The 25,289-nt window shown below is 38.1% G+C and overlaps 1 protein-coding gene across 1 annotated transcript in view; it reads left to right on the plus strand.

Moving 5' to 3' along the window:
* The window catches only part of usta (uronyl 2-sulfotransferase a), a 50,531-nt gene that overhangs the window by 15,734 nt on the left and 9,508 nt on the right, over positions 1–25,289 (plus strand). Inside the window, exons 2-5 of the mRNA XM_033991124.2 lie at positions 8,546–8,589; positions 14,484–14,639; positions 24,694–24,773; positions 24,854–25,007. Coding sequence (XP_033847015.1) covers positions 8,546–8,589; positions 14,484–14,639; positions 24,694–24,773; positions 24,854–25,007 — 434 coding nt within the window. The remainder of the gene's footprint in view (positions 1–8,545; positions 8,590–14,483; positions 14,640–24,693; positions 24,774–24,853; positions 25,008–25,289) is intronic.

A 25,289-nucleotide genomic window follows, 5' to 3' on the forward strand; every position in this document is an offset into this window, starting at 1 on the left:
TGTTTTACCTGGTGCCTCTTGGTCAGATAATTTGCAGTTTTAAAAATGTGTCTTATCACTTTTATGCTAATATCCAACTGTGTTGTTCTTTTAATGACTCAGAGTTGCACTTTTTAACCATGTTTTAGTTTGCACGTCTTGCATCAAAAACTGGTTGTCATCTAATTATCTCCAGTTAAACTTGAACAAGACAGAAACTTTGATCATTGCTCCTGACAAAAAGATTTCATTAAACAGCATCTTGGCTCTCTGGGCTTCTCTGTACAAACCACCCTAAGAAACCTGGGTGTTGTGTTTGACCAGGCTATGTCTTTTGAGGTTTATCACCAGAGAAACATTTCAAAAGTGAGGAAAATGTTGTCAAAGGCTTATCTGCAGATGATTGTACATGCTTTCATCAAGTCCCGAGTATTGTAGTTGTTTTAATAAGGCAGCTCTTCAAAGACTTCAGTTTGTGCAAAACTTTTAACAGGAACCCCAAGAACAGCACACATCACCGCAGTTTTATCATCTCTTCACTCATTAGCAGTAAAATATAGAGTTAATTTTAAACTTTGTGTCCTCACTTTTCGAGCGCTGCATGGACAGGCTTCCCAGTTCATTGCTGACTTGCTGTGCTCTTACTCTTCTGGCCACTCTCCCTGGTCGTCCTCCAGACCCATCTCATGATCCCAAAGACTTTTAGACTTTTAAAACTTGGGGGGGGGGGGGACCTATTCTTTTAGACTGTAGCCCCCAGACTGTGGAAACGCCCAGCCTCTAGGCCTCTGTGAGACCCATTCAGTGGACTCTTTTAACAATATTGCAAGGATAGGCAAATTATGAACATAGACTCAGGTGGTCTCTCACTCAGGGATACAGTGCCCCATCTCAGACAAAAAGTCAACCTACATCAATGAATGTCAAGTTATCTTATAAATATTTTAGATTGTGCACTGAATATTTAGTTGAAGATTTCAAATTTTAAATGCAAAATACAACTCTATAGTGACTTTATTTCTCTTAGATAATGCTGCTTTTGGTCATATCTCCCAGCCCAAGTTTAGAGCACTCTACCACTAATGCCACTAATGCCATCTTCCATCCTATAACCCTCACACATCTGTTTGCCCATGCATATCATATAGTCCATTTTAGTCACCCAAATTTCAGGGTCCTCGCTCCTCTCCTTGAGCTGGTTTTAGCCTTTTGGACACCTGCAAAAACACAAGCCGGCCTAGTCCTCCATATTTATATCCCTGGGCCTTCTGATTGTTGGCTGTGAGGAAAGTGAGGTTGAGTAGGAGGAGACCCTGACCCTGCCTGTATACTGCTCTGTCATTATGGCCAATGACTCCTAATGTAGAGCCACTCCCACAGCGCGTTCAAAGACTAGCCCAACCACACACCCGTGCCCATTCCTAGAAATGCACTTGTAACTGTTGAATCTACATATGGTTTAAATGAAAGGTTCGGTGAGGACATATGTTTCAGTAGCAGATGGTGTAGATAGAGTTATGCAAGAACACGCGATGGTTTTCAGCTATTTCTTTATCAATGTGAGCTATAATATAATGGAGTCTTAGCTCAGTAGAAAGAGCATTTACCCCCAATGAGTTAATAGTCTCACCAAGTGCTACTTCCTATTTGCTAAGTGTATCTTTTTTGTTCCCAGATCTTTCCTTGTTCATTAGAATGGTTACATATATATTTACTACTCTTAGCGTCACAGTATGAAACTTTTTAGCCCAAAAATATACTATAATAAAAGCATGTTGTTGTTTTTTTTCTTTTCATTTTGGCTAAGTTCATTGCACTGAAAAACATGTGCCGTGTGAGCAGACTTGCATTTCCTACTTGCTTATCCCAATGGAAATGTTCATAATCTTCCACAGACATAAAACATCTATCTCCATGGAGAATTTCTATTTCCATCGCATGTGCTGTGCAACCTCCAGAAAGTTATACTGTAAGTTGAAACACTTTTATTGTGTCATATTTTGGAAAACCTCACACACTAGTACAGGTGATGAATAGTGATGACAGCATTTATATTTCACGTTTTCTTTTTTCCAAATAAACTAATTTTAATCTGGACACTTAACTTTTTCCAAGCTGAGACTAGCAGATCACTTTTTCCCTTGTAGCACAGTTGTAAAGGGATATAACCGAGTGATTTGTCTAATAAGATTTTACGGAGGTGTTATACTTTCCTTTCATATTATATCCAAGACATTATTTCCAAGTACATTTCAGTCCAGAAGTACTTGTGAGCAGACCTGTAATCTGGCTTGGCTCATCGTGCTTAAAGTACATTCTTGTGCATATGTGTGAAAGCTTCGCCCTCGCAGCCTTCATCTTCCTCCATGTTCCTGTGTGGTTTCTCTATACCTCAGACTATTCTGGGCTCTGCTCTCTCCTCAGTCCACTTAGATGGCTCACCAATCTGACAGAGTAAATGAAATGGTCCCTGCTCTAAATACATGTTTGTGAAATTCCCAGTAGCATTCCTCCAGTTGTCCAAAAAATTCCAGAGTTTGAAGGAGTTGTTTCGTTCTTTTGTTTGTTTTTTTCTTTACATTATATTATGTTACACACTATTTTGGATTTATCTGTTCCAAATAGTTTTTTTTTTTTAATTATTATTATTATTCAATAGTGCTTTATTTTATCTTCCCTCATGTTGACTGTAGTAGCTGAAAGTAATACCATGGGTTATGAAATACTAATTAGAATGGCATACATGCAGTTGTAAGAATAATGAAACTGAGCCCCCCCCCCCCCCCCCCAAAAAAAAGGGATTTTTGTGAGTATTGATGTAAGTTCAGTACTCACACGTGTTTAAAAAGTAGTGCTTTACTACTTTAAAAAGTATTTAAGAGAAGACTGAAATATGAACTGGACTAATACAGTACATTTCAGATCATGTTTGTAGAGGTCAAATCTCCAGGTGCAACAACTTTTTTTTTTTTTTTTACTCAAAATGCAAGATCCATCTGATTGTGATATCTTGTGCAGCCATGTTCTACTAGTTCAGTTCACTCTTGTAAGACCCCCTCTGGTTGTGTAGTTGTTGCACAATTAGACTTGAAAGGAGGTTGTTGCTGATTTATGTGCTGCATGCTGTATTCATTTAGATAATTGTCATTTTGGGAGTAGCTGCAGCTTTTAGCCTGTAACTGGATTGTGGATCTTGTGACGCTGTAATCCAATTAACTACTTAGACACATGCCTCTACAAACAGGCTACCCATTTATTTCTATTAACATTTTGTACTTACACAAACATATCTTGTAGTCAAATTCAAGATGGTGGATTGACTGAACACAGCAACTTCCTGAGTAGTATCACGGGACAGTGGGGTCGATGGGTACAATATTCTCTTCTCTCAGTGGGTGGTGGAGATGGAGGGTAAAAGTTACATTTTTTACAAACCTCGTGCACTGGGAAAAATTAGTTCCAATCCCCCATTCAAGAGGCTAATGAGAAGCACATACGACAGGATAAACATGGAGGGGGTTGGTTAGTGACAGTAGTGACAAAGTGCAGCAGGAACAAAGAAGTCTGCTGCCATGACCTGAAATGACTTATTGTGAAATTTTGAACTTTTGATTTCTCTAGAATTCCACAGAAAACATTCCCAGTCTCAGTGAAAATGAAAGTGTAGCTTTGTAGAATTGTACAAGTAGGGTAACTGCTATTCATCAAATTTTAATATATGTAAGATGGCAGCAAGATTCAAGATTTCTTTATTTGTCTCCCTTAGGAGAAATTTTTCTTGGACCAATGGGCTGCTCACACCAGCAGGTCAGTACTGCTGCCAGTCTTGAGGAGCAACACTTTGGTTTTGGAAACTGCGTAATGCTGGACACCTTCAGTCACCTGTCCTGGGCCAACGCCAAAAAACAGAGAATCATTGCAACCCAAATGCCAACAAACCTATCATCAGCTTTGTCTGCTTCTCCTGGATACACTCACCAATGAACTGGACCAATCTCAACAACAGCTGCCTTCAACAACGTGGTAAACCCGGAATGCACGGTCCTTGGGGGTGGCAGTGGCTCACTGGCCAGTTATGTGCTCATTGTGTGTCAGCTGCAGCCTCGAGATGTGGGTGGTGATTGGAACATCTGTGCGTTTCTGACCCCGGCACATTGCTGGAGTTTCTGCACCCTAGTCCAGGTGTGGACGCTGGTCAATGTGAAGTGCACCTGTCCATCACAGCAATCGCTTTCAGCTTTCAAGCGCAAACTCTAGTTCCGATGATAAAAATGAACGTGTCATACATAAGCCATCCATCCATCCATCCATCCATTTTCTTCCGCTTATCCGGAGCCAGGTCACGGGGGCAGCAGTCTAAGCAGGGACTCCCAGACTTCCCTCACCCCAGGCACGTCCTCCAGCTCCTCCGGTGGGATCCCAAGGCGTTCCCAGGCCAGCCGAGAGACAGTCCCTCCAGCGTGTCCTGGGTCTTCCCCGGGGCCTCCTCCCGGTGGGACATGCCCAGAACACCTCCCTAGGGAGGCGTCCAGGAGGCATCCTGAGCAGATGCCCGAGCCACCTCAGCTGGCTCCTTTCAACATGTAGGAGCAGTGGCTCTACTCCGAGCTCCTCCCGTGTGACTGAGCTCCTCACCCTATCCCTAAGGGTGCGCCCAGCCACTCTGTGGAGGAAACCCATTTCGGCCGCTTGTATCCGTGATCTTGTCCTTTCGGTCATTACCCAGAGCTCATGACCATAGGTGAGGGTAGGAACGTAGATTGACCGGTAAATCGAGAGCTTCGCCTTCCGGCTCAGCTCCTTCTTCACCACAACATAAGCCTAAAATTAAAATGCTACATCAAACCGTGCTATTAGAGCGCTAAAATGGTTGCCCTTTCTGCAGACAGTTAATAATGCCAGAGTCCTCTGGGACCCCTTGGCTAAAGCTAAGGGTGTATTGGGAGAACAGTTAAACTTTTGCAGTGTCACCCCCAAAGTGACCAGATAAAACACTGGCTTCTAGACTCCAACTTGGACTTTCTTTGTTTATCCAAAACATGGCTTCACCAAAATTCCCCATCTGCTCCACTGACTGTACCTGGATATACAGTCTTTAGAAAGGACGGACCAGAAAGCAAAGGAGAGGGGCTTAAGTTCTGTTTTTGAATCACCATACAGTGTACCCAGAGTGAGTGTTCCTCTGATAATGACATGGAATGTGTCGGCCTAAACATTAAACTGCCACTTCAAATGCCCTTCACCCTCCAGGAATTATACAGACCACCAAAGTCCTCAAAAACTGCCTTCTGTGAACAACTGGACACACTACTCAAACTATGTAAATGGGTGACTTTAAGATTAAGTATGAAGGTAAAAATACATGAAAGCCACTCAAGACCATTGTGACGAAATATCATCTTGATCAGGTTATTAAAGAGCCAACAAGGATAACTTCTACTACCCAAACCCAAACTGATTTGAAGTCTAGTAATAAACCGGAGCGAGTTTTAAAATCTAAAAACATAGTCACTGGGTTATCCGATCACAATCTAACACTTCTACATATCTAGAAAGCTACTGAGAAGAAGCCCTATCCAAACTGAGACTAAGGTATTTTAGAATACCAAAACCTGAGTTGTCTGATTTTAATTCTAAAGTGGATTAAATCAATTGGTGTGATTTACTCTGTGGGACAGATGTTGATGCTGATTGTCAAACATTTATATCTACAGTTCAATCAATTTTAAAACATTTTCAAAGACAAACAAAACTAAGATTTTTTAAAGGGTATGTTCTTCCATGGGGTAATGAGGACATAGTGAAATTTATGAAAATCAGCACTAAAATCAAAACAAATATATGACAAGCAAAGGTTCATAACTCTTAGAAAAAAGTGGTAAAAGTACTAAGACACGCCAAAGCCACCTTTTTTTATTGATAAAATTTGCAAAGGAAAACTGTAATTGTAAAAACATTTGGGACCAAAAGAAACTAACAGAAAGAGACCATAACATTGGAAATAACTAAATCTAATAACCATGTACAAATTGATCTCTGACAGAAAACCATTTACAAGTTGTATTGGTTTGTGTTGAAGTGTTGACACATAGTCCTCCCTTAAACTCCTTTAATTTTGTTCCACTGAATACATCTCATCTTGTGTTTTCTTCAAATGAAGTCCCCCATTCAACACTAAATACAATCATAACCTCACTTAAAAACTTTCACTCGAAGGATGCCTATGGATTGGACTCAGTATTGTTTAAGACACACAAAGAGACACTTACTGCTCCCATCACTAAAATGGTAATGCATCATTTAGGCTCATTGTGCTCAAAGATGTGGAAACCAGCCTTTGTTGCACCAGTTTTTAATCAGGAAATGTGAACGAGGTCACAAACTACAGCGCTATCAGCATTTTGCCTGTGTGTCAAAAATATCTGAAAGGTGTGTATCTGACCTGCTTTTGGCCCATCTTAACAACTCTCTGTCCAGACTGCGCCCCATACAGCCAACCATTCCACTGACACTGACACTTGTTTTCTCAATGAATGTGTCAAATCTAAAATGGACAAAGGGGGTGTAGTCGGTGCTGTTTTCCTGCACTGTTTTCATCTCAAAATTATCACTGTTCAACTTCTCACCGGATGTTGTAAACATCCAGAACACAAATCATCCAGAACACCAGCAGTCCGAGGAAAAAACACGTTGTGCCATCGGGCCTGGGAAATATTTATTAATGTGAATTGTTCCCTTTCAAATAAACTAATAAATTTAAATAAAATAATCAAACTGAGATCCAATTGTTTTAAATTGTCCAAGACCAGCAACAGCCACAGTATGCAAGTTTTTGTGAAAAAATATAAAATATAAACTTCTGTTAATCTCATTTTTGTTTGGTTTATTGCACTAAAAACATGTAACCTTAATCTGACCTGACGCTTATTTAACCTGGAAACCGCCTCCTCCTGCTTGTTTCCATGAAAATGTTGTTCCTTTGGCTATAATATTTCACAGTAAAATGTGTCTATTGCATTGAGAGTGTTGGGAAGTATGGTTTTAACTTCCTATTTCCATGGAATCATGAAAGTGACATGCCACCTCCAGAAAGTTACACACTGTACTTCACGGAGGTATTATCAAAATTAATTAAGTTCACACTATTTTAGCTTCATAGCTGTACTTGTTTTTGTCTGTTTTCTACTTGTGGCAGTTTTTAAAAATAGTCAACCATAGAATGATTTTGCAAATGATATGGTTTGCCAAAAACAAATACAACTATCTCACTTACAAGTTTAACACGCTTTAATATGTAATTGTGTAATAAAACAACTTTGCGTAAAAACCCTCCCACATCACATTTTCCTCTTGTTCTCTGAATTTCACAGCCAAAAAGACAGATTGTTCTATTATATAATACAGCATTTCCTCTTTTTAACTACTCCCTCAAAGGCTACTGGTATATTCCCAATTTTATTTTATTTTACTCGTACTTTTTGAAATATTTATTTAATATGGAGATTTAAGCCTGGAGTTTGGGCACATAGAACAAGAGAATGAAGTTAAGCAGCATTTGGAAAGGCCACTGTTGATAGTGCGTTTAGATACTGTGTCCTATTCACTATCTTTTTACCTTTTGTACAAGTGAATTGAAAGAGCCTCTGTAGCTCAAGTCTGTATTAATCTAAATTTGAATCATGTTTTAATACACAAGATGATAATATGTAGAAAACACATGTGATAATAGCAGGCTGATTATGCAACTATTTCAAATGCGGAAGGAGCAAAGAAGACTTTTAGCATGAATTATGAGTGTAATATTAGTCACCAAGTTATGTAACTATCTGCATGCATTGGCCTTTGATGACACAGGACACATCATTCTGTCTAACGTTTGCATTTGCCTAATGACATCTCAAAGTTTGTTCTTATGTTTTTAATTTACAGCTTCACATCATCCCTATTCAAAATGATTGAATGTTTTGCATTTTAAAGACATCATATTTTAGTCCAGGGGGCGTAGTGCCAGACTGGTTTCTTCTCCAGCAGTGAGAGAATGGAATCTGAACATTGGCATTAGTGCACAGAACATAACAAATAGCACAGAGTTTTAATACAAAAATATTCACCTAGTTGTTTTTGAATCATTTAAGCTGTTTAAAGGTGCACTATGTAACATTTCTGGTGCAGTGTCTCTCCATGGAGATGTTATTGCCCTGGAACGTTCCACAGTATGGCATTAAACTTCTCTACACCGGGTCAGATCTGTGGAGAGACGAGAGTTACTTGTAAAGACATACTGTGCAACATTGCAACAAACCCTATGTGAAAAGTTCCATTGTAATTTGATATTCAGAATCGTCAAATGTGAACAGCTCATCTTATGCCTGAGTCCTCTTATACAAGTCCTTTTTCTTAAAAAAACACATGTTAAATCTTCATCCAACCTTAAAAGCAACTTTTAAGTACCAATCCTGAGGAGAGTATGATTAATCCTACAATCTGGTTAATTGAGGCTTGTAACTTTTCTGTTTAATTGTCACATATTAAACCAAATAAAATAATTTCTCCCATTTCTTTACAGGTGAATCAACGTTTCAGGATGACCACAAATTCCTCACTCCCAGAGTAAGTCTCCCCTCTCCTCTCTTTATATCTCTCCTTTCTGCTCCATCTGCCCCACTTTTGGCTCATATCCTCCTCTATCCTTTGCATAACCTGGTCTAACTTTTCTGATGTCCCGGCTGGAGTCCTGAGCCCATCCTGCCTGGTTGGGATAAGAGTTTGGTCTGTGCAAAGGCCGTTTTCGTGCAAACCCACTCAACATACCAACTAGATGTGGTCCGAGCGCTACAGTAATGCACTCAAAACACACACTAGGGCCTTGTATTCAGACAGCTGCAGGGCTATCTCTCCCCTACGTTCTGCCAATTTTGTCCGTGGTCAACTTCGATCTTAAAGCACTCGTCACCTTATTTGATACCTATTTAATCTGTTTATTCTATCAGTTGTAGTGTTGCATGCTAACCTGAAACCACATTGTTTCTAATGAGAAGCTATTGGTGGTTTCTATGTAAGTTGTGCAAGAAACCACAATACCGACAACCACAGACCTAGTTTCTTTAAGTGATCTTTTCCTAAGAGTTTACTTAACAGCCAGTTGTGGTTAATTTTAAATAAAGCTGATAAAACAGAAGGTAATGGTGATAAAAGTCTAGAGGTGGCCATGTGCTGTTCAGTGTAGTTATGATTTGAGCACTTATGCAATATTTTCAAATAGAAATCAATGTTGTCATCTCATTTTCTCTGTTGTTACATAAATGGAATTTTAGATACTTAGTCCTACAGTTCGTGTTCAGAAAGTCTTTCAAAACTATTCTGATATAGTGTAGTGCATTCACCAGCAGTGACCAAGCAGTTATTTGGTAGCTCTTTTGTTTACTTATTATACAGAGTGTCCATAAATTCTCTTTACAAGTAAAAACATTTACTACAAAGGCAATTGATAAGATATCTTAATCAGACTTAATCTATTGTACTCAGTGGTTTCCAAAGTTTTTTACCTCATTTAATCCAGCTCTATATGGGCACCATTAGTCGCACAAAGCACATCAAGACGGTACTGGATTTCTTGCCACGTTCACTCTAGCATAGCCTCATCAATGGCTGCAATCGCGTTTGTTATCTTTTGCTTTAGTTCAGTAATGTGCCGTATCTTTTTTCAAAACACAATATCTTTAACCTAGCCCCAGAGGTGTGATATCTGGTGAACGTGGCAGCCACGAAATTGTTCCATCCTTTCCAATCTAACAGTCTGGAAATGTTTGATTGAAGAACTCGGGAACATGCAGACCCCAATGTGATGGGGACCATCTTGCTGGAAAATAATGGTTGGCTGAAGGTCCTGCAGTTGTGGTGCCACATATTCAGTCAAAAGGTCACGATCAAGGTCATGAGAAATGGACCACATATTCCCACACAATGTGAATAAGAACTTTTATAGCCACTGAGTACAATAGAACAAAACCAATTATATCTTATCAGTTGCCTTTGTAGCCTTTTTAAATTGTACAGAGACACCCTGTATTGTCATGGCTAATGCAAGTCTATGGACAATTTACTTGCTTTGATCATAGTTTTGGATTTTGCCAATATTATATCCATGATTTTCAGATTGATGAACATGTTTGACCGTTGTCATAGCAACAAAGAATTTGAAACAATATCTTTTGAATGAAAAAAAGTCCTTATCAGGAAGCTGAAACCCACAAATGCATGTCATGAAGTTCATGGAAAATATCATTGAAAAAAAAAACATTGAAGTGTGACATAACAGAGTGGTTAGCTCCTGCCTGTCAGAAAGGAAAAAGTGTACTGACTTGATCCTTAATACTTTTGTTTATTGAATCTTTCTGCCAGCTCTACAACTATAACCGCAATTAGTGCCCCCAGTTAAAATAAAAAAAACCAGATATAATTATCTTGATGACAACAAACAAGAACAGCATAGTTGCTTTCTAATTTCATTCAGAAATAATTTATCATAACTATAGCTACTATTAAAATCAGTGTGTCCATAACCTTTGGCATCTCTAACCCAGTATTTGACTGTCTCTGGCACTTACTCCACAGCTCTAAGCATTTACTCAGGAGGCAGTGGGGGAAGCCACACATGTCAGTAATTATACATATGCTGGGTAAAGTGAGTGATCCATGCCTCCTGTCATCTCATCTGCAGACAGCACTAAATACAGCGCTCCGTCTCCTCCTCTCTCATTATGAACAGCGAAAGTGACTCAAGTACAGGCAGTCACTACTCTGTGTGGTGGTTACATGTCTGTTTAAAGCATAACAAAGAGTAAACTGTTGATTAAATAAAGGCTTTACATTTTGTACTGAATTATAGGGCCACAAAATTAATCGTAATCAAATCAAAATTGCAATTAGACTTGGAGCAATTATCAAATCGCAAAAGCTGCATTTGTTTAGATAATAAAACGTCTTAGTTATTTGCAAAACATATTCTGAAATTCGTGGGATTCTTGGATTAGTTTAGCAGCAAATCTAATCGCAATTGCAACACTTTGTAGAAAAATCTGTTGTTTTTTGTAAAATTGTGTTGCATTACTGGATTGTGGAAAGGTGTAGGTCACATGAGAAGGCACCTGACGTGGCACCTGTCAGATATTTGTGGCACCTGTCAGATATTTGTGTCACATGACGTAGCACCTGACATATATTTGTGGTCAGAAATTGAACCTGCTTTTTATTTGCACTTTATTATAGTATACTTTTTTAAATTGATTAACAGATTCAAACTAACCACATCACAACTAACCACATCAAACAACTACTAATATTTTTCCATTTCCTCTTGGCTCCTGATCTCAGTCAAATAAATACTCTTTGATCCACATATAAACACATTGTAAACATAAATAAAGGAATCACTAATACGTCACAAACTAGTCATTTTAGAAAGTTTGCTGGTACTTTGTGTTTTCCTCACTATGGGACGTCCCGTTTGGTTGAAAGCACAAAGCAATGGTGCAGCTGAAGGTTAGCGAGGGTGCACTTTTCTTCCTCGTTTCCAGGAAATAGCTTGAATGTGAGAGATGGATGAAAATAGGGGCCACAGTGGAAGTTGCTCTTGTATGATTGAAAATGGCAGTTTGAAGGATTGCGGCGAGCGGAGAGGGTTAGTGGGGTCAGGAGGAGAGAGAAGACTGCGATTGCACTGACAGAAATGGGGGAAGTTTTTATGAGACAGTGCATTGGCAAAATGACAAAGCTGAAGAACAAGGGAGTATATATCAAGTCAGCCGTGGTCATAGGTGTACATGTACGAATGTAATGGAAAGCAGTCATGTGTGGTGTTCATAGCATCGTAGACCCCGCATATATTCTGTAACTCGAAACTGAACTAAAAACAAACATAAAATTTACCTCTTTGACGGTGCAAAACAACAGATGTGCCCCTCATCTGAAGAATTAAATGCAGTAAATAAAAAAGCAAATGTCAGTGTTATAGTTCAACAAAATGAGCTGCAAAGTTAGTTATTTCCTTATGTTATTTGGAGCTTTGCCAACCATCTTACAGTTATCACTCCACTTTTATTCTTTTGTGAAGCTTAAAATGCGATTTTTGTGTCAAACCTGAACAATAGTTAACCAGCTGGATCACAGATCACAATAAAATGATACTGCATACAAATTGAAAAGCATTCTTACATTTTTACATAATTAACTTTAATAAATTGGCCAACCATAATGACTTGACCACACGATCATCATTGGCATGACTGTTATTTGTAGATTGGCTATTCTGGGCTATAACGTTGATATTATTTTAGTGTTATCAACTTTATGGGAACTGATACGGGGCTCGTGGATTCCATGGATCTCTCAGCCTCATTACTGTGATAAGCTCTGGAGGCTGGAGTCTGGAGGAATGTTGGAGCGCAGCCCTAGAGCCAGCCTATGCACTTCCTGATCCAAATCCAGGTTTTCTTTTCAGAACTATCTCAATCTAAATTTGGTATAGGGCTGTGCAGTAGTGACAAATGAATAGGTTTTTAATGTAGTTTTGATTACCCCGATGAGCCAATGAGGTTCAAGTGGAGAACGAAAAGTGAATGGACATAAAAATTACCTAAAAGCACAAAATTAAATGCAAAAAAAAATCACTTTCTACCCTGAAAGATTACACTACAAGTTTTAATCAGCCTTTTTGCATTTGGCTCTACAAAGCTGCCATATACATGTGATGGATGAGTAGCTCCATTTTCTGAAGTTCACATTAGTTTAGTCTCTTAGACAGAGAAGACATTGAGCTTTGTGTTTTTGTTTCATGTGGATAGTTCTTTGGACAGTTAAAAGGTAAATTCCACCTTAGAATTTTTATCTGTTCTTCAGCTCATTTTTAAACTAGGTATTCTAGGATGTTGCAATGTCACAAGAACATACCAGTAAGCTTCATGTTTTAATGATATAAGCCTTCTTAATATCTTAGTTTTTGCATATATCAAATCATTCATTTCTTCATTGTTCATAATTTTCCCACCTCTACTTTACTTTGTCAAAAATATTTTACAGCTACACTTGATTCTTGGGCAGGGCTGTTGCTCTTGGACAAAATCAAACTTCACATAGTGTGTATTGTGAAACTACAGCATGAAGCTAGTAACAATATTTGCAGAGATATTGTATGACAGAAGAGGAGAGTCCAGCAGACGTCCTGTGAACTCATCCTGAGTCTGGGAGAAGGGACAAGAATGTAGAGTGATTTAGAGGAAGGCAGGGTCTGACTGATGTTGTTCATGGCAACAAACATGATCTGTTTTTATTCTGTCTTTTCTCTAAGAATGCAGAAGGAAGAAATGGTTTGTGAAAATAACACTGTTCATTTTTTATATTTGATATCTTTTGCACATTATAGTTTTAATGGTATGCAAATGTACTGTCCATTTCTTCACGTATTTGAGTCTGTTTATGCTACTGAGTAAACATACGTGAATTCTCTTTTACCTGTATTGAATGACTTGTATGTTTATTACTTCTATGGATAATCTAGAGCCCATACTTAAGCCTGTATCAATAGACTGGTAAACCATGGCTACACTGACACTCTATATTGTAAAAATATATACTTTTTTAACTTGACATATTCTTTTTTTTGTCATGCTCTATTCTCAGAAATTCCTAGTCAAAAACATTTTTTATAAAACCCTGATTTACAATAACTATCTTCCATTTTACCAAAGAATATAATTTAAATGAGACAAACTGATTCATTCACTTTCCTGTGACTCAGTGTTTGTGGGACAAAAGTTGGCCAGTGTCTCCATGTCCTTTTCCCGGTCTGCTGGGAGCATAATGTTAAAATAAGAACATAAAATAGCTTCATAAATCAGAAGTTGGGTTAAGTGTAAGGTAATTGTTAGGGATGGGACAAGATCTTGTGCCACAAGATCTCGCGAGACAAAACTGCCACAAGCAACATGAGAAAAATGATCTAGTGGGATTTTCCATGTGTTGACACAAGTGTGCTAGTAAGTTATATCTAAGCTGTGGTTCCAAAAAGCAAAGGCACAGCAAAAATATTAATAATACTAATGATAAAATGGTTAAGTGAAAATTGTGAACTGAACTGAACAATTTATTTTTTATAAATAATGTAAAAATCTTCTCTCATCTTCGTCGACCCAATCATGTGTCTTGCTTTGTGGAAATGCAACCTCATCCCATTCCTAGTAATGGTAGCCATGAGGTGTAGAGCTCAGTAGATAAGTATACAAAAGTCTGTATGAACTTATTAGTCAAAAACAAATGAGCTGCAACAAATAAATGAATGAAACACATTATTTATAGAGTGCAATATTGGTATGTTCATTTTTCAAATCTCTACAGCTTAAAAATATTGACTCCTGGCTGCCAAAATACTGCCATTATGAAACTCAACATAGTATTAATAATATATTTTGTGATATTGTGCATAATGTGTGCTCTGTTTGTGTGTGCAGGTGCTCACATTTCCCACTCAGGTGGTGTATAACCGTGTGGGGAAGTGTGGCAGTCGCACTGTGGTCATGCTGCTGAAGCTGCTGGCAGAAAAACATCACTTCAACCTGGTCTCATCAGAGATCCACAACAAGACTCGCCTCTCAAAACATGAGCAGGTAAGACTCAAGAGCATGTGACTGTGAGACAAGTTGGATTCTGCACAAACAGCTATCTTAATTTATGGAGGGGTTTTTTTTTTTTTTTTACATGAAACTTAACATAATTCATCTGCCCCAGGTTCAAAGTGTTTTCAAATCAATAGTAGAAAATGCTATGAGTAGAACTTACCTGGTTTGACCCTGGTTAGAAAAAATAGGCAGTTATATTAGATTTGTTTTGTGCTCAAAAACAGTACCTTATGCATATAAAGCAAAGTATAAGTCTAAATAATTGATTGCATGACTCCAGTATCTGCATAAGGTAGCACTTACATGTGGCTTGTTATTTGTGGCTTTATGCACTTAATGAGAGTCTGCCGTGTCTGTGATGCATTCATGGAACAAGGACGAGGAAAAAATTTGAGAATCCTTTTATTATTTCCTGGAATATCTTGAGGGTGACTTTACACAGGAAAAGATGCGTTAGTTTATAAGGAACTCCCAAATATTATTACTGGGCACCCAGGAGCATTTGAATACACCACATTTAAAACTTTTTTATTTTTACTTTTTCCATCCATGTTAGTGTTTACATGAAATCAACAAAACAAAAATGTAAATATGTTTTTCCAGCCGTAGAGGAGTTGGGATTTGAAGCTGTGCACTTTGCTCCGAAGCAGCGTCCAATATAAGCCACAGTTTTGGCAGAACACCTCTCACCAGGAGATTTCAAGGCCATTGTGTCTACAGTGTCTAAAGTTTAGATTTTGGTTATATTATGGGTTATAAATAAACATACAACTTTATTTTACTAATTTAAAATAGGTTCAGATAATGACAACAAGCTGTTAGTGCTTAGTGGCTATTCGTGGCTACTGGGGAAGTGTAATAAATATCTACTTTTTAAAATGTTTGGCCCAGCTCATGTCAAGAGTCCACCAGGACCTAGAGTAGTGGTGGATAATCAGCTTGTGGAACAGTAGGTTGCAGGTTCAAACCCCGGGTTAGAGCCCCATGGTACACTGATACTTTGGAAAATAACCCAGATACTTTCACTGAAAAGTACAACTCAAACTCACTCACACAAACAGCTCCCTAATGTACTGGATGCTAATATGCTCTACTTTGAAAGGTTTTTAAAAAATTGTATTCCTTACTGTGCAATTAAATGTTTCCATTCCATTTTCCATTCAGCTCAAACATAGAAATGTATTTAAAAAAAAACAGTCACAAAAGTCACAAAAATTGTAACTTTGATGACACAATTACTGTTGCAGAATTATTGTTACCGAATTTTGACATACATTTATAACAGACTTTTTCATGAGTCTGATTTCTTCAGTAACTTAAATATAGTCACACAACCTCTGACTCATTCCTTGTGTTTCCATGACCTTTAGCGACACTCCAGCCCCAGTCATGTTAAATTTGAACCACCATTACTGGAGGATTTCATGCAGATTTTGGACCAATATTGAAACAGTGACTTGTTTACTCATTCATTCACGCTGGTTTCCACTGAACATCATTACACTCTTTATATTTGGCTTCATAAATGTAATGTCTATGTGAACCAGTGGAGTCCAGGCTGTGGTTTCATCTGTGTGTGTGCTTCTAGGGACTGTTGACTTATGCAGATTAAAAGGAGCTATATTTAGAAGCTAGTGGTGGTTTTAAGTTGGTGTTACAGTTCTTTGGGCCTCTCAAGCACTTCTTTTCATTACATTATTGCCAAAAAGGAAGGTGGAAGAAGAAATTGTACTTGAGTAAAATACCTGGTACTTAAGAATGGGAAAACTACTTCTGCTACTCATTATTAGGTTGTTGTGACAGTGCTTTTACAGTAGCTGTAGCTACTGCTAAAGTAAAGTAATCCAGCTAATGTATACTATTATATCCATGCTATATATGCTTTTTTTTTTCCTCCTTAAAATTGAAAGATATGTTATGCAACTTTTCTAGTGGAGGGTCTGCTTCCTGTTTGACACCATGGAAATTATTGTTTTTCATGGAATGTTTCATAGTATAGAATTAAGTACATATATCTCCATGGAGACAAGCAGGTGACAGGCAACCCTGTTCATAATGAGAATTCATGTTCAGTGTAAAAAACCAAAAAACAATTGCAAGCTAGATACATTTAATGCCATACTGATGATCATTCTAGAAAAATTTCCAAGGAGACAAGCAAATGGCAGATACCCCGCCAGAAAAGTTTCCTAGTACGCCTTCAAGAAAAATGTTAAGGGAAATATTTTGGGATTTAAAATATATTGGCTGTAATATCTGGAACTTTTACTGCATATTCTGTGACTTTCGCAACCAGTTTTCCTTTTGTATTATGTAAACTTATGCAACGTCCCTGCATGTTGGCGACACCTACAACTTCACCTGTCCAAGGTTAGGAAACGCACTTCTGGAAAGTTAATAGAAATTTCCCTGTGAACATCCAAGAAAAGAACAGTATTTCCATTAGAATTCTTTCTTTTACAAGGGCAGTGTAGCAGACAGCCACTGCACTGCACTGAACTCTGCCTCTGCTGAGCCAAAGATACAAACAGAGAAAAGTATCTGGCCCAAGAACAAGCAAAGACTGTGCATACTTATCCCCCCGTCACGCCAGCTCCTCTCTCAACACATTTATTTTACCATCATGAGAGTGCAATTTTGTACACTGGGAAATCTAATCAAAATGTATAGGATATTATAATGAATTTTCTGCAATATTAGTGAGAATATGATTATGTTAATGTAGTGTGGACCGTTAAAGTCTCATCGCTGCTTTTCAAAAACTAGATGTCTACATAAGATTGGCATCACGCTATCAGTGTTTTAACCTGGACCATGTAAGATGCTTTTCCATTTAGGGTTGGATGAAATCGGCGATTTCTGGGTATTTTTTTTATATTTACAAAGAAAATAGAATAGCAGTAAAGCTACAGAGGTGGCCGCATGTACACAATCATCCTAACAGTATATCAAATGAAATTATATATTACTTTTTTTTTTTTTTTTTTTTTTCATTTTTACCAATTTTTTAATTGTCACTTTGAAATTTTTTATTGGACAAAAAAATAAATCCACATCAGACCATCTGTAGTTCCATTGCTTATTATTATGAAACCTTCAAAAGTCATATTGTTTAAAAATATATACACTGTCTAATAGTATTTTAAGAATGGAATCCTTTTATGATGACAAAAATATAGTAATGAAATCTGTTAAGAAAAGGTGTGTTGGCCTGAACTGCTCATTTTGGTCAAGGCAAAAGAAGACATTTTCCGCTTCTGCATCAGAACTCAGCCTTGGTCCACTAATGGCTTCCATTTCTTAGACAAATTTGAGCCAGTGCGGATGAATAGTGCAGGTCAACAGTAGCTTTCTGAGGTTCAGGGCTGTAGCGAGGACATGGAGGGCCTGGGGAAGAGTTGGTGGTTTGGTGAGGAGAGGGGACGAAGGGGGTGAGGGGGCACAGGTATGTCAGGAATCCCAGACTGTCCTATACTCTGTCTGCCTCCAGCGCTCTTCACTGGGTAAGAAGGATGTGGCGAGACGGACCACCATACACCCACACTCATAAGTCAAATGTGCCCAGACTGCAGGGGCCATTAGGTGCGTACTGCTGTTGTGTTTTTGGACAACACCCACTGCCCATTCCAGTAACAGCAATGCAGCTTGTAATTAATAATTAATTAATAACTCACAGTAGCAATAGCAGGTTCACACATGCTGGCTATACTCACCACTGTCCACCATTGGTTTGTTGTTAAAGGTTTATCATGTAACCTTTCTACTGGAGTATCCACCTGGTTGTCTCCATGAAGACTTTATTGCTTTGTCTATGTGTTCCACAGTATGGCATTAAACCTGACTATTTCCATGCAGACCAAACCACCAACGATAGAATCAAGTTTCAGGTTAGCTGTCCATTTATATGGACAGCCAACCTGAAACTTGACTGTCATGTTCCAAATAGGAACTGAGCGTGGGCACGGTTCCAACTCCATCGACTGGCTTCACTTTCGATTGAAAACCTGTCGCCCCTCTTTCTGTAACTGCTGCTGTCAGGGTCATTGTTTTGTTCTTAAAATGCTTGTATCCTCCTAGGGCTTTTATTTTGCTATTTTGTCCATTAATCAAGGTATGAACATTAATAACAGACACATGAGGCGCCTTCTTTCTCCGAGGTCACTTAGCAACAAGCTTGACTGACAGCATTTCTAAGCAGTCGGTCTCTGCAGTGGGAAGGGGTGTTGTCTTCAAAAAACCTCGCTCAAGGTTGACTCTTTATTTGCTATATAATACTCAGTCATAATTCCAAATATGGATCTCTGCTCCAAATTCACCTCTATAACTGCTAGCCTTAAGGAGCTTCATTTGACTGGAGTCAAACGCTCCTGGTGACGTCACACTCCCTCAGTTCACTTTTTATGCAGTCTATGTACAGGACAGAGCTATGGAGAGACGCCCCCGCTCAACATAAAGAATGCTTGTTTTTCTATAGTGTACCTCTAACTTTATCTGCAAAAATTGTACAGTATGGTGTGGATTAGAGGGAACAGCTACTTTAACCCCATCATGTGGAAACATTACCATGGCAGAAATAGTAGGGCCGCATCGACTGACAAATCATGACTAGTCGTCTATAAAGAAGAATTGTAGTTATTGTAATCTTTATCTGGATTATACAGACAAAAGCCATGTCAAAAAAGGTCTAAAAACACTATACTCATGATCAAAATTTTAAGACCAGCTGAAAAATTGCAAGAATTCACATTTTGTACTGTTGGATCTTAAGAAGCTTCTAAGTAGTCCTTTAAAATTCAAAAAGAAGAAATGGGAGTGAAAAAAAATAATAAATTGAGTAAGCAATTTATTGCAAACAAGCATTAAACTGAAATAGGCTGTTCATCAGCTGATCAAAAGTTTAAGACTACAGCCTTTAAAAGCCCAAATCTTCGCAAAAATGTGGATTCAGTGTCATTTTCTGTCAGATATTCACACTGTCACGACCTCTTGATGGCAAAAAAACTTTCTCTCTTTGAACATGGTCAGATTGTTGAGCTGCATCATCAAGGCCTCTCGCAGAGCGCCATTGCTGCTGAGGTTGGACGCAGTAAGACAGTCATTTTAAACTTCTTAAAAGATCCTGAGGGTTATGGGAAAAAAGTCAAGTAGTAGACCCAAAAAAATTTCACCACCCCTGAACCAGAGGATTCAGTTGGCTGTCCGTCACCTGTGCCAACTGCAGTCCCATAACCTTTAGACAGCATCTGCGATAGAAGGGTTTTAAGAACAATAAACTTCTTCAAAGACCTCGTCTCCTTCAACAGCACAAAATTGCCTGTTTGGAGTTTACACAAGCACCAAACATGGGACATTGAAAGGTGGAAGAAAGTTTTATTCTCTGATGAGAAAAAATTTAACCTTGACGGTCCTGATGGCTTCCAACATTACTGGCATGACAAGGAGATCCCACCTGAGATGTTTTCTACATGGCACAGTGGAGGGGGCGCCATCATGATCTGAGGGGCATTTTGCTTCAATGGAACAATGAAGCTTCAGGTTGTGCAGAGGCATCAAACGGCAGCTGGCTGTGGAGATATTGCAGGGGGCATCCCTCATGACTGAAGGCCATCGTCTGTGTGGTAATGACTGGGTTTTTCAACAGGACAACACTGCAGTTCACAATGCCCCCTGAGAAAGGACTTCTTCCGGAAAAATAACATCACTCTTTTGAACCATCCTGCATGTTCTTCTGATCTCAATCCAAGTGAGAATATTTGGGGTTAGATGGCAAGGGAAGTTTACAAAAATGGAGACCAGTTCCAGACAGTGGATGCCCTCTATGAAGCCATCTTCACCACTTGGAGCAACATTCCCACTAGCCTCCTGGAAACACTAGCATCAAACATGCCGAAACACATTTTTGAGGTGATTAACAAGAATGGCGCAGCTACTCATTACTGAGTTCTTTTTTGAAAAATGTATTTTATTTTATTCATTTTTCTTTTTTTTTTTTATAGGTGTGGTCTTAACCTTTTGATCAGCCTATTTCAGTTTAATGATTGTTAGCAATAAATTGCTTTCTCACATTTATTTATTTTTTGTCTCACTCCCATTTCTTCTTTTTACATTTTGAAGCACTACTTAGAACCTTCTTAAGATCCAACAGTGCAAAATGTGAATTCTTGCAATTTTTCAACTGGTCTTAAAATTTGTATCAGGAGTGTATTTAGAAACCTTCAGTCTCCATATTTCAGCTCTTACTTGGCTGAAAATGTATTTAAAAAGTTTCAGTGTTCAATAGAAATAATGGTTTGACTAGTGGACTAACTAAAAAAATAGTTGTTCTAGTTTTAGCTCTAAAATATTTGTTAGTTGCAATTAATTAACAGACAATACTACCACAATGTACTGAAGCATTCAAGCCCTCCCCTGCATAATAAACTTATATAAGCCATCTAGACTGTTTCCTGCCTTTTCCTTAATATTCTACCTGTAAAACTTCTACAACAATCAAGCTCACTTTTACTAAAAACAAAATGCCCTTAAGCTTTACTTTCCTCTATGGACCCAAACGTCTACGTGGTTTGACTATTCTGCTGCAGCACTTTGGCCAATACATTGAAATAAGTCGGGACAGACTATAAAACGCAGTCCTGGGATAATTGGACCAAAGAATAAACTTGCTGTCTTGAATGATTAATAAAGTTGGAAGAGTCAATAGTAACCTGGAGCGCTAATCACATTTGGGCTTTTATAGACAGCTTATAAAAGTGCGGAGTGGAAATGTACTGAGTTTATAGAGAGAGACTGCGCTGTGACTGGGCCTTCAGATTAGACCGCTGTGTACATAAACAAGTACACATATTAGCTGTTACGTCCAGCAAGCTACATGACGTAACACACACTTTTATGAGTATGGGACATTCACGATTGCTCAACTAAGCTACCGCTTCGCAAAAAAAAAAAAAAATCTGTGTAATAAATGGGGTTGTGGACAGATGCTATTTTGTCTATTCCAGCTTTGTCACAGTATCCAAACACAGACGGATTAGTTTCATGGAGTTGGCCCCGCTTCACAGATGGGGTATCTGAGATGAATTGCATTATTGTGGCCAGCTGCAATGTTTAAGAGACAAAACCTTTATGTTAGGACAGATAGATGATATGTAGAAGATAGAAAGATCAGTGTCTCCCTATGTACAGATATGGTGTTTGTTCATTGGCATTTAGTTTATGAAATGTACTTTGTTTTCGTTACATCTACAACATTGGTTTTTACCTTTATTTTGATTCAAGATTCTAAAATATATTTCTTGGAAAAGTGGTTGGTCAGATATTCCCGTCCTTGGATGATTTCCCAAGGTATAAACAAAACCTATAAAGAGGCTTGTCATATGAATTTCCATCCTACATTAAAAGTGGGTGATTTGTTGATTCAAAATTGAATTGTGATCTTACCCGCCAAGTTTTAAAAATGGTTCCATAGTTGTTTTTTTTCTTTAATGCAGCTGGGCTTGTCACAAAAGCATATTTTGAAGTTCGATATATTGCAGAAGTAAATATAAACAATAAACGTTGATACTGAAACCAATTTATGCCACTGACACAATAACCAAACTGCAGATTTAAACCACAATACTATTCTAAATCTGCAATATTGTTAAAAAATCATGAGCTGCAATAAATAAACAGCACAATGAAACACTTTAGTCCTTTGTTTGTATTTATAATGAGTCATAGAAGTGTTTTAGTCAACCTTTTACAGCTTAAATCATATTCTGTAGCCAAAAAATAACCACAAATATTGCAAAGAAAGTGTACACATGATAAATATTGATAATATTGATAAATAATTATCATGAGAGGCCTAAAGGCAGCTATATGTTCAAGGACATCTTTTTGTCCCAACACACTCTTCCTATTGGTCAGGCTCTGCTATGACAAGCTGATTTAACTAATCACAGTGAGGTATAAGCTCTCAGAGGAAGCAGATAAATTCATTGCGTTATAGTCCTGAGTATTCCAAATATTTCAAACAGGAAGTGCATGTAACCATGTTAGTTAGCTTTACCATTCACTCTGGCAGTTGTGAAAAGTGCTTATAAACTCAACACAGTGAATAAGTGGGATGCTCAGAATGCATAAGGTAAGTAAGGAATAACTTGTCACTGCAAAGCGTTTAAAATGAACTACTTCTGTTTTTCACGCTGTTAAGATCGTTAAATCTGGTACAGTGCCTTTTAATAGTGCTTTCCAGATGCTCTTAGTCACTTTACAGTTTTGTGTATTAAATCACATTGATAGCCTCTATACTATAATAGTGCAGCCAAAAAACCTGAACAAAATTTTATGAATCTTTAAACATTTAGGCAGCAACTCTTAGTCTAACTCAATGAGGCCAGAAATGATTACTTTGAGAGGAGTGGGATTCTTACAGTCATAAAGTGCACTGGTTATTATTGTTTTCATTGTAGCCATATGTTCTGTATGCGTACACTCATGTTATAGGCGCTCTGTGCATGGCTCCCTCTGTGTTTCAATGTGGAAAGTGGTGGAAAGCGTTCTGACACATTTCAAAGGCTAACACAGCACCAGAAGCTCTGAAAAGTTTGCTGTACGCAGACCCGCTCCTGCACGACTCTGCACTCTGACACTGTGAACAAAAACATTTATATAGACCCGTGGGCTGTTTGCGAAAATTGTGTTTTTAATGCAGGGTTATGTAGGGATTTTATCTTCCAGGGGTTTGTGCTCTTTATATAAGGGTATTGGTACGGAAAAGTGCAAAATGAGTACAAAGCAAGTATAATGTGTTTGCAGTGACTTCCAAAGTGTGTGTACGATACTGTGGTCTGACGTGCATTATCATATATGACTCTATCATTCTTGCAGAGTGACATGACTGTGTTCCTTGTAGTGGTTGTAGTAGTAGGCCTCTAGCAGTAATACTAGTTTTAGTAGCAGTTGTTGTTGCTGTTGTAGTAACGGTTGCAGCTGCAGAATTGGTAATTGTTGTAGTAGTAGTCATAGAGTTGTTAGGTGTGATATCACTTCCTGGTCCAGTGCAGTCAGAATTGTGGAAAAGACTAGCAAAACAAAGCTAGAAATCAGCTAGTCGGACCCGTAAGTGGCATCAACTCAATAGTAGTAGTTGTAGTAGTGATAATTGTACTCCTAAAAGTGGCAAGTACTGTAGACTTTCCAGCCAATTCCGTTATTGTTTTACTGAAAAATATTAAATGAAAGAAACATCTATACACAGTAATTCTCTCTGTCTCACCCATGCAAATTAATTATTATATGTGCTGGAAAATAACACAACACAGTAATTGTTATTGTATAAACTGCTGAAGACCTCCCATACAGAGCTAGTTAGGTCAGACATAACAAAAGGTGATGGAGTGTATGGATCTAACATTTTTGTAATGGGACAGGTTTATTTTGGCTAACGTCAGTCTCTCTCAATGAAACTCTTTGGCCGATCATTCTCTGTGATGAGGGAGGAATGTGGAAAACTTGTTGAATTTCCTGAGCTTGACTTGAGTGGTGGAAAAGTAGATTTATGGAGATGAATGATTATATTATTGAATCATAGTGACGGAAAGAACTTGAATACTGGCTTTATAATTTCTACTTAAAATCCAACTTCTGACTAATTATTTATGCATGGGCCATAAAAACTTGGCATAAATTCAGGGACAAAACTGTATTACCTTGTTCCTACTTTCTGTAACCTGAGCTGCCGCTTTCAGCTAATCACAAGCTTTTACCTTGACCTCTCATCCAATTAACTTTAGCGATTCACTCTTAATTTCAGCTTTGTGTTACATTTTCCAGCAGCAGCAGAACCATCGGCCAGCTCAATATCTCCATCTTCTCCTTTACCGTTCTTTATTTCTCAGGACATGTTTCATAACCAACCTGTCACACCTCACTAATTTGTTTGTGTCTGATTTTAATTCTCTCCATAGGATGCTTTATTGTGCAAATTATTTTGATTAAAATAGATACGTTTTCATACAGTGCAGAAGAGAATGTTTAACCATTACTTTTGTATTTACAGGTAGCACTCATGAAGAACATCACTTCAATCCCAGAGCCATTTCTTTACACAAGACATGTTCACTTTCTCAACTTTACCAGGTATAAGACACATATTCCCACGCATTCTAAAAATGGGTTACTGTTATTTATTTATTGGTATTCATTTGTTTGTGTTGCAGTTTTAAAATAGAGCAACCAGTTTATTTCAACATAATTCGAGACCCAATCAACCGCTTCCTATCAAACTACTTCTTCAGAAGGTTTGGGGACTTCCGAGGAGAGCAGTTCCACCTCCTACGAACTCCCAATATGAAGGATGAGGAGCGATACTTGGTAAGAAACTAAACAAAAAAAAACTAAATAGCTACAAAGTTGCAGAAAAAGTAGTAGCAGAGAAAACTGAATAGTTGATACAATATCATACATACAGTTGCTGTTGCATTATTGATATACCTAATTTTATCCTAGCAGTAGACACGACCAAAATAGATAACTTTTACTATAATGTGAGTAATCTTTACAGTAACAGTACTTTCACTGATTTAAATTAAACCACTTGGTAGCACTTTATGTAATTCTTCCTCTACCAAGCTAGTATCCTTACACAAGAAATTA

This window comes from Periophthalmus magnuspinnatus, chromosome 24 (genome assembly GCF_009829125.3).
Source record: "Periophthalmus magnuspinnatus isolate fPerMag1 chromosome 24, fPerMag1.2.pri, whole genome shotgun sequence".
In the NCBI taxonomy this organism is placed as follows: domain Eukaryota; kingdom Metazoa; phylum Chordata; class Actinopteri; order Gobiiformes; family Gobiidae; genus Periophthalmus; species Periophthalmus magnuspinnatus.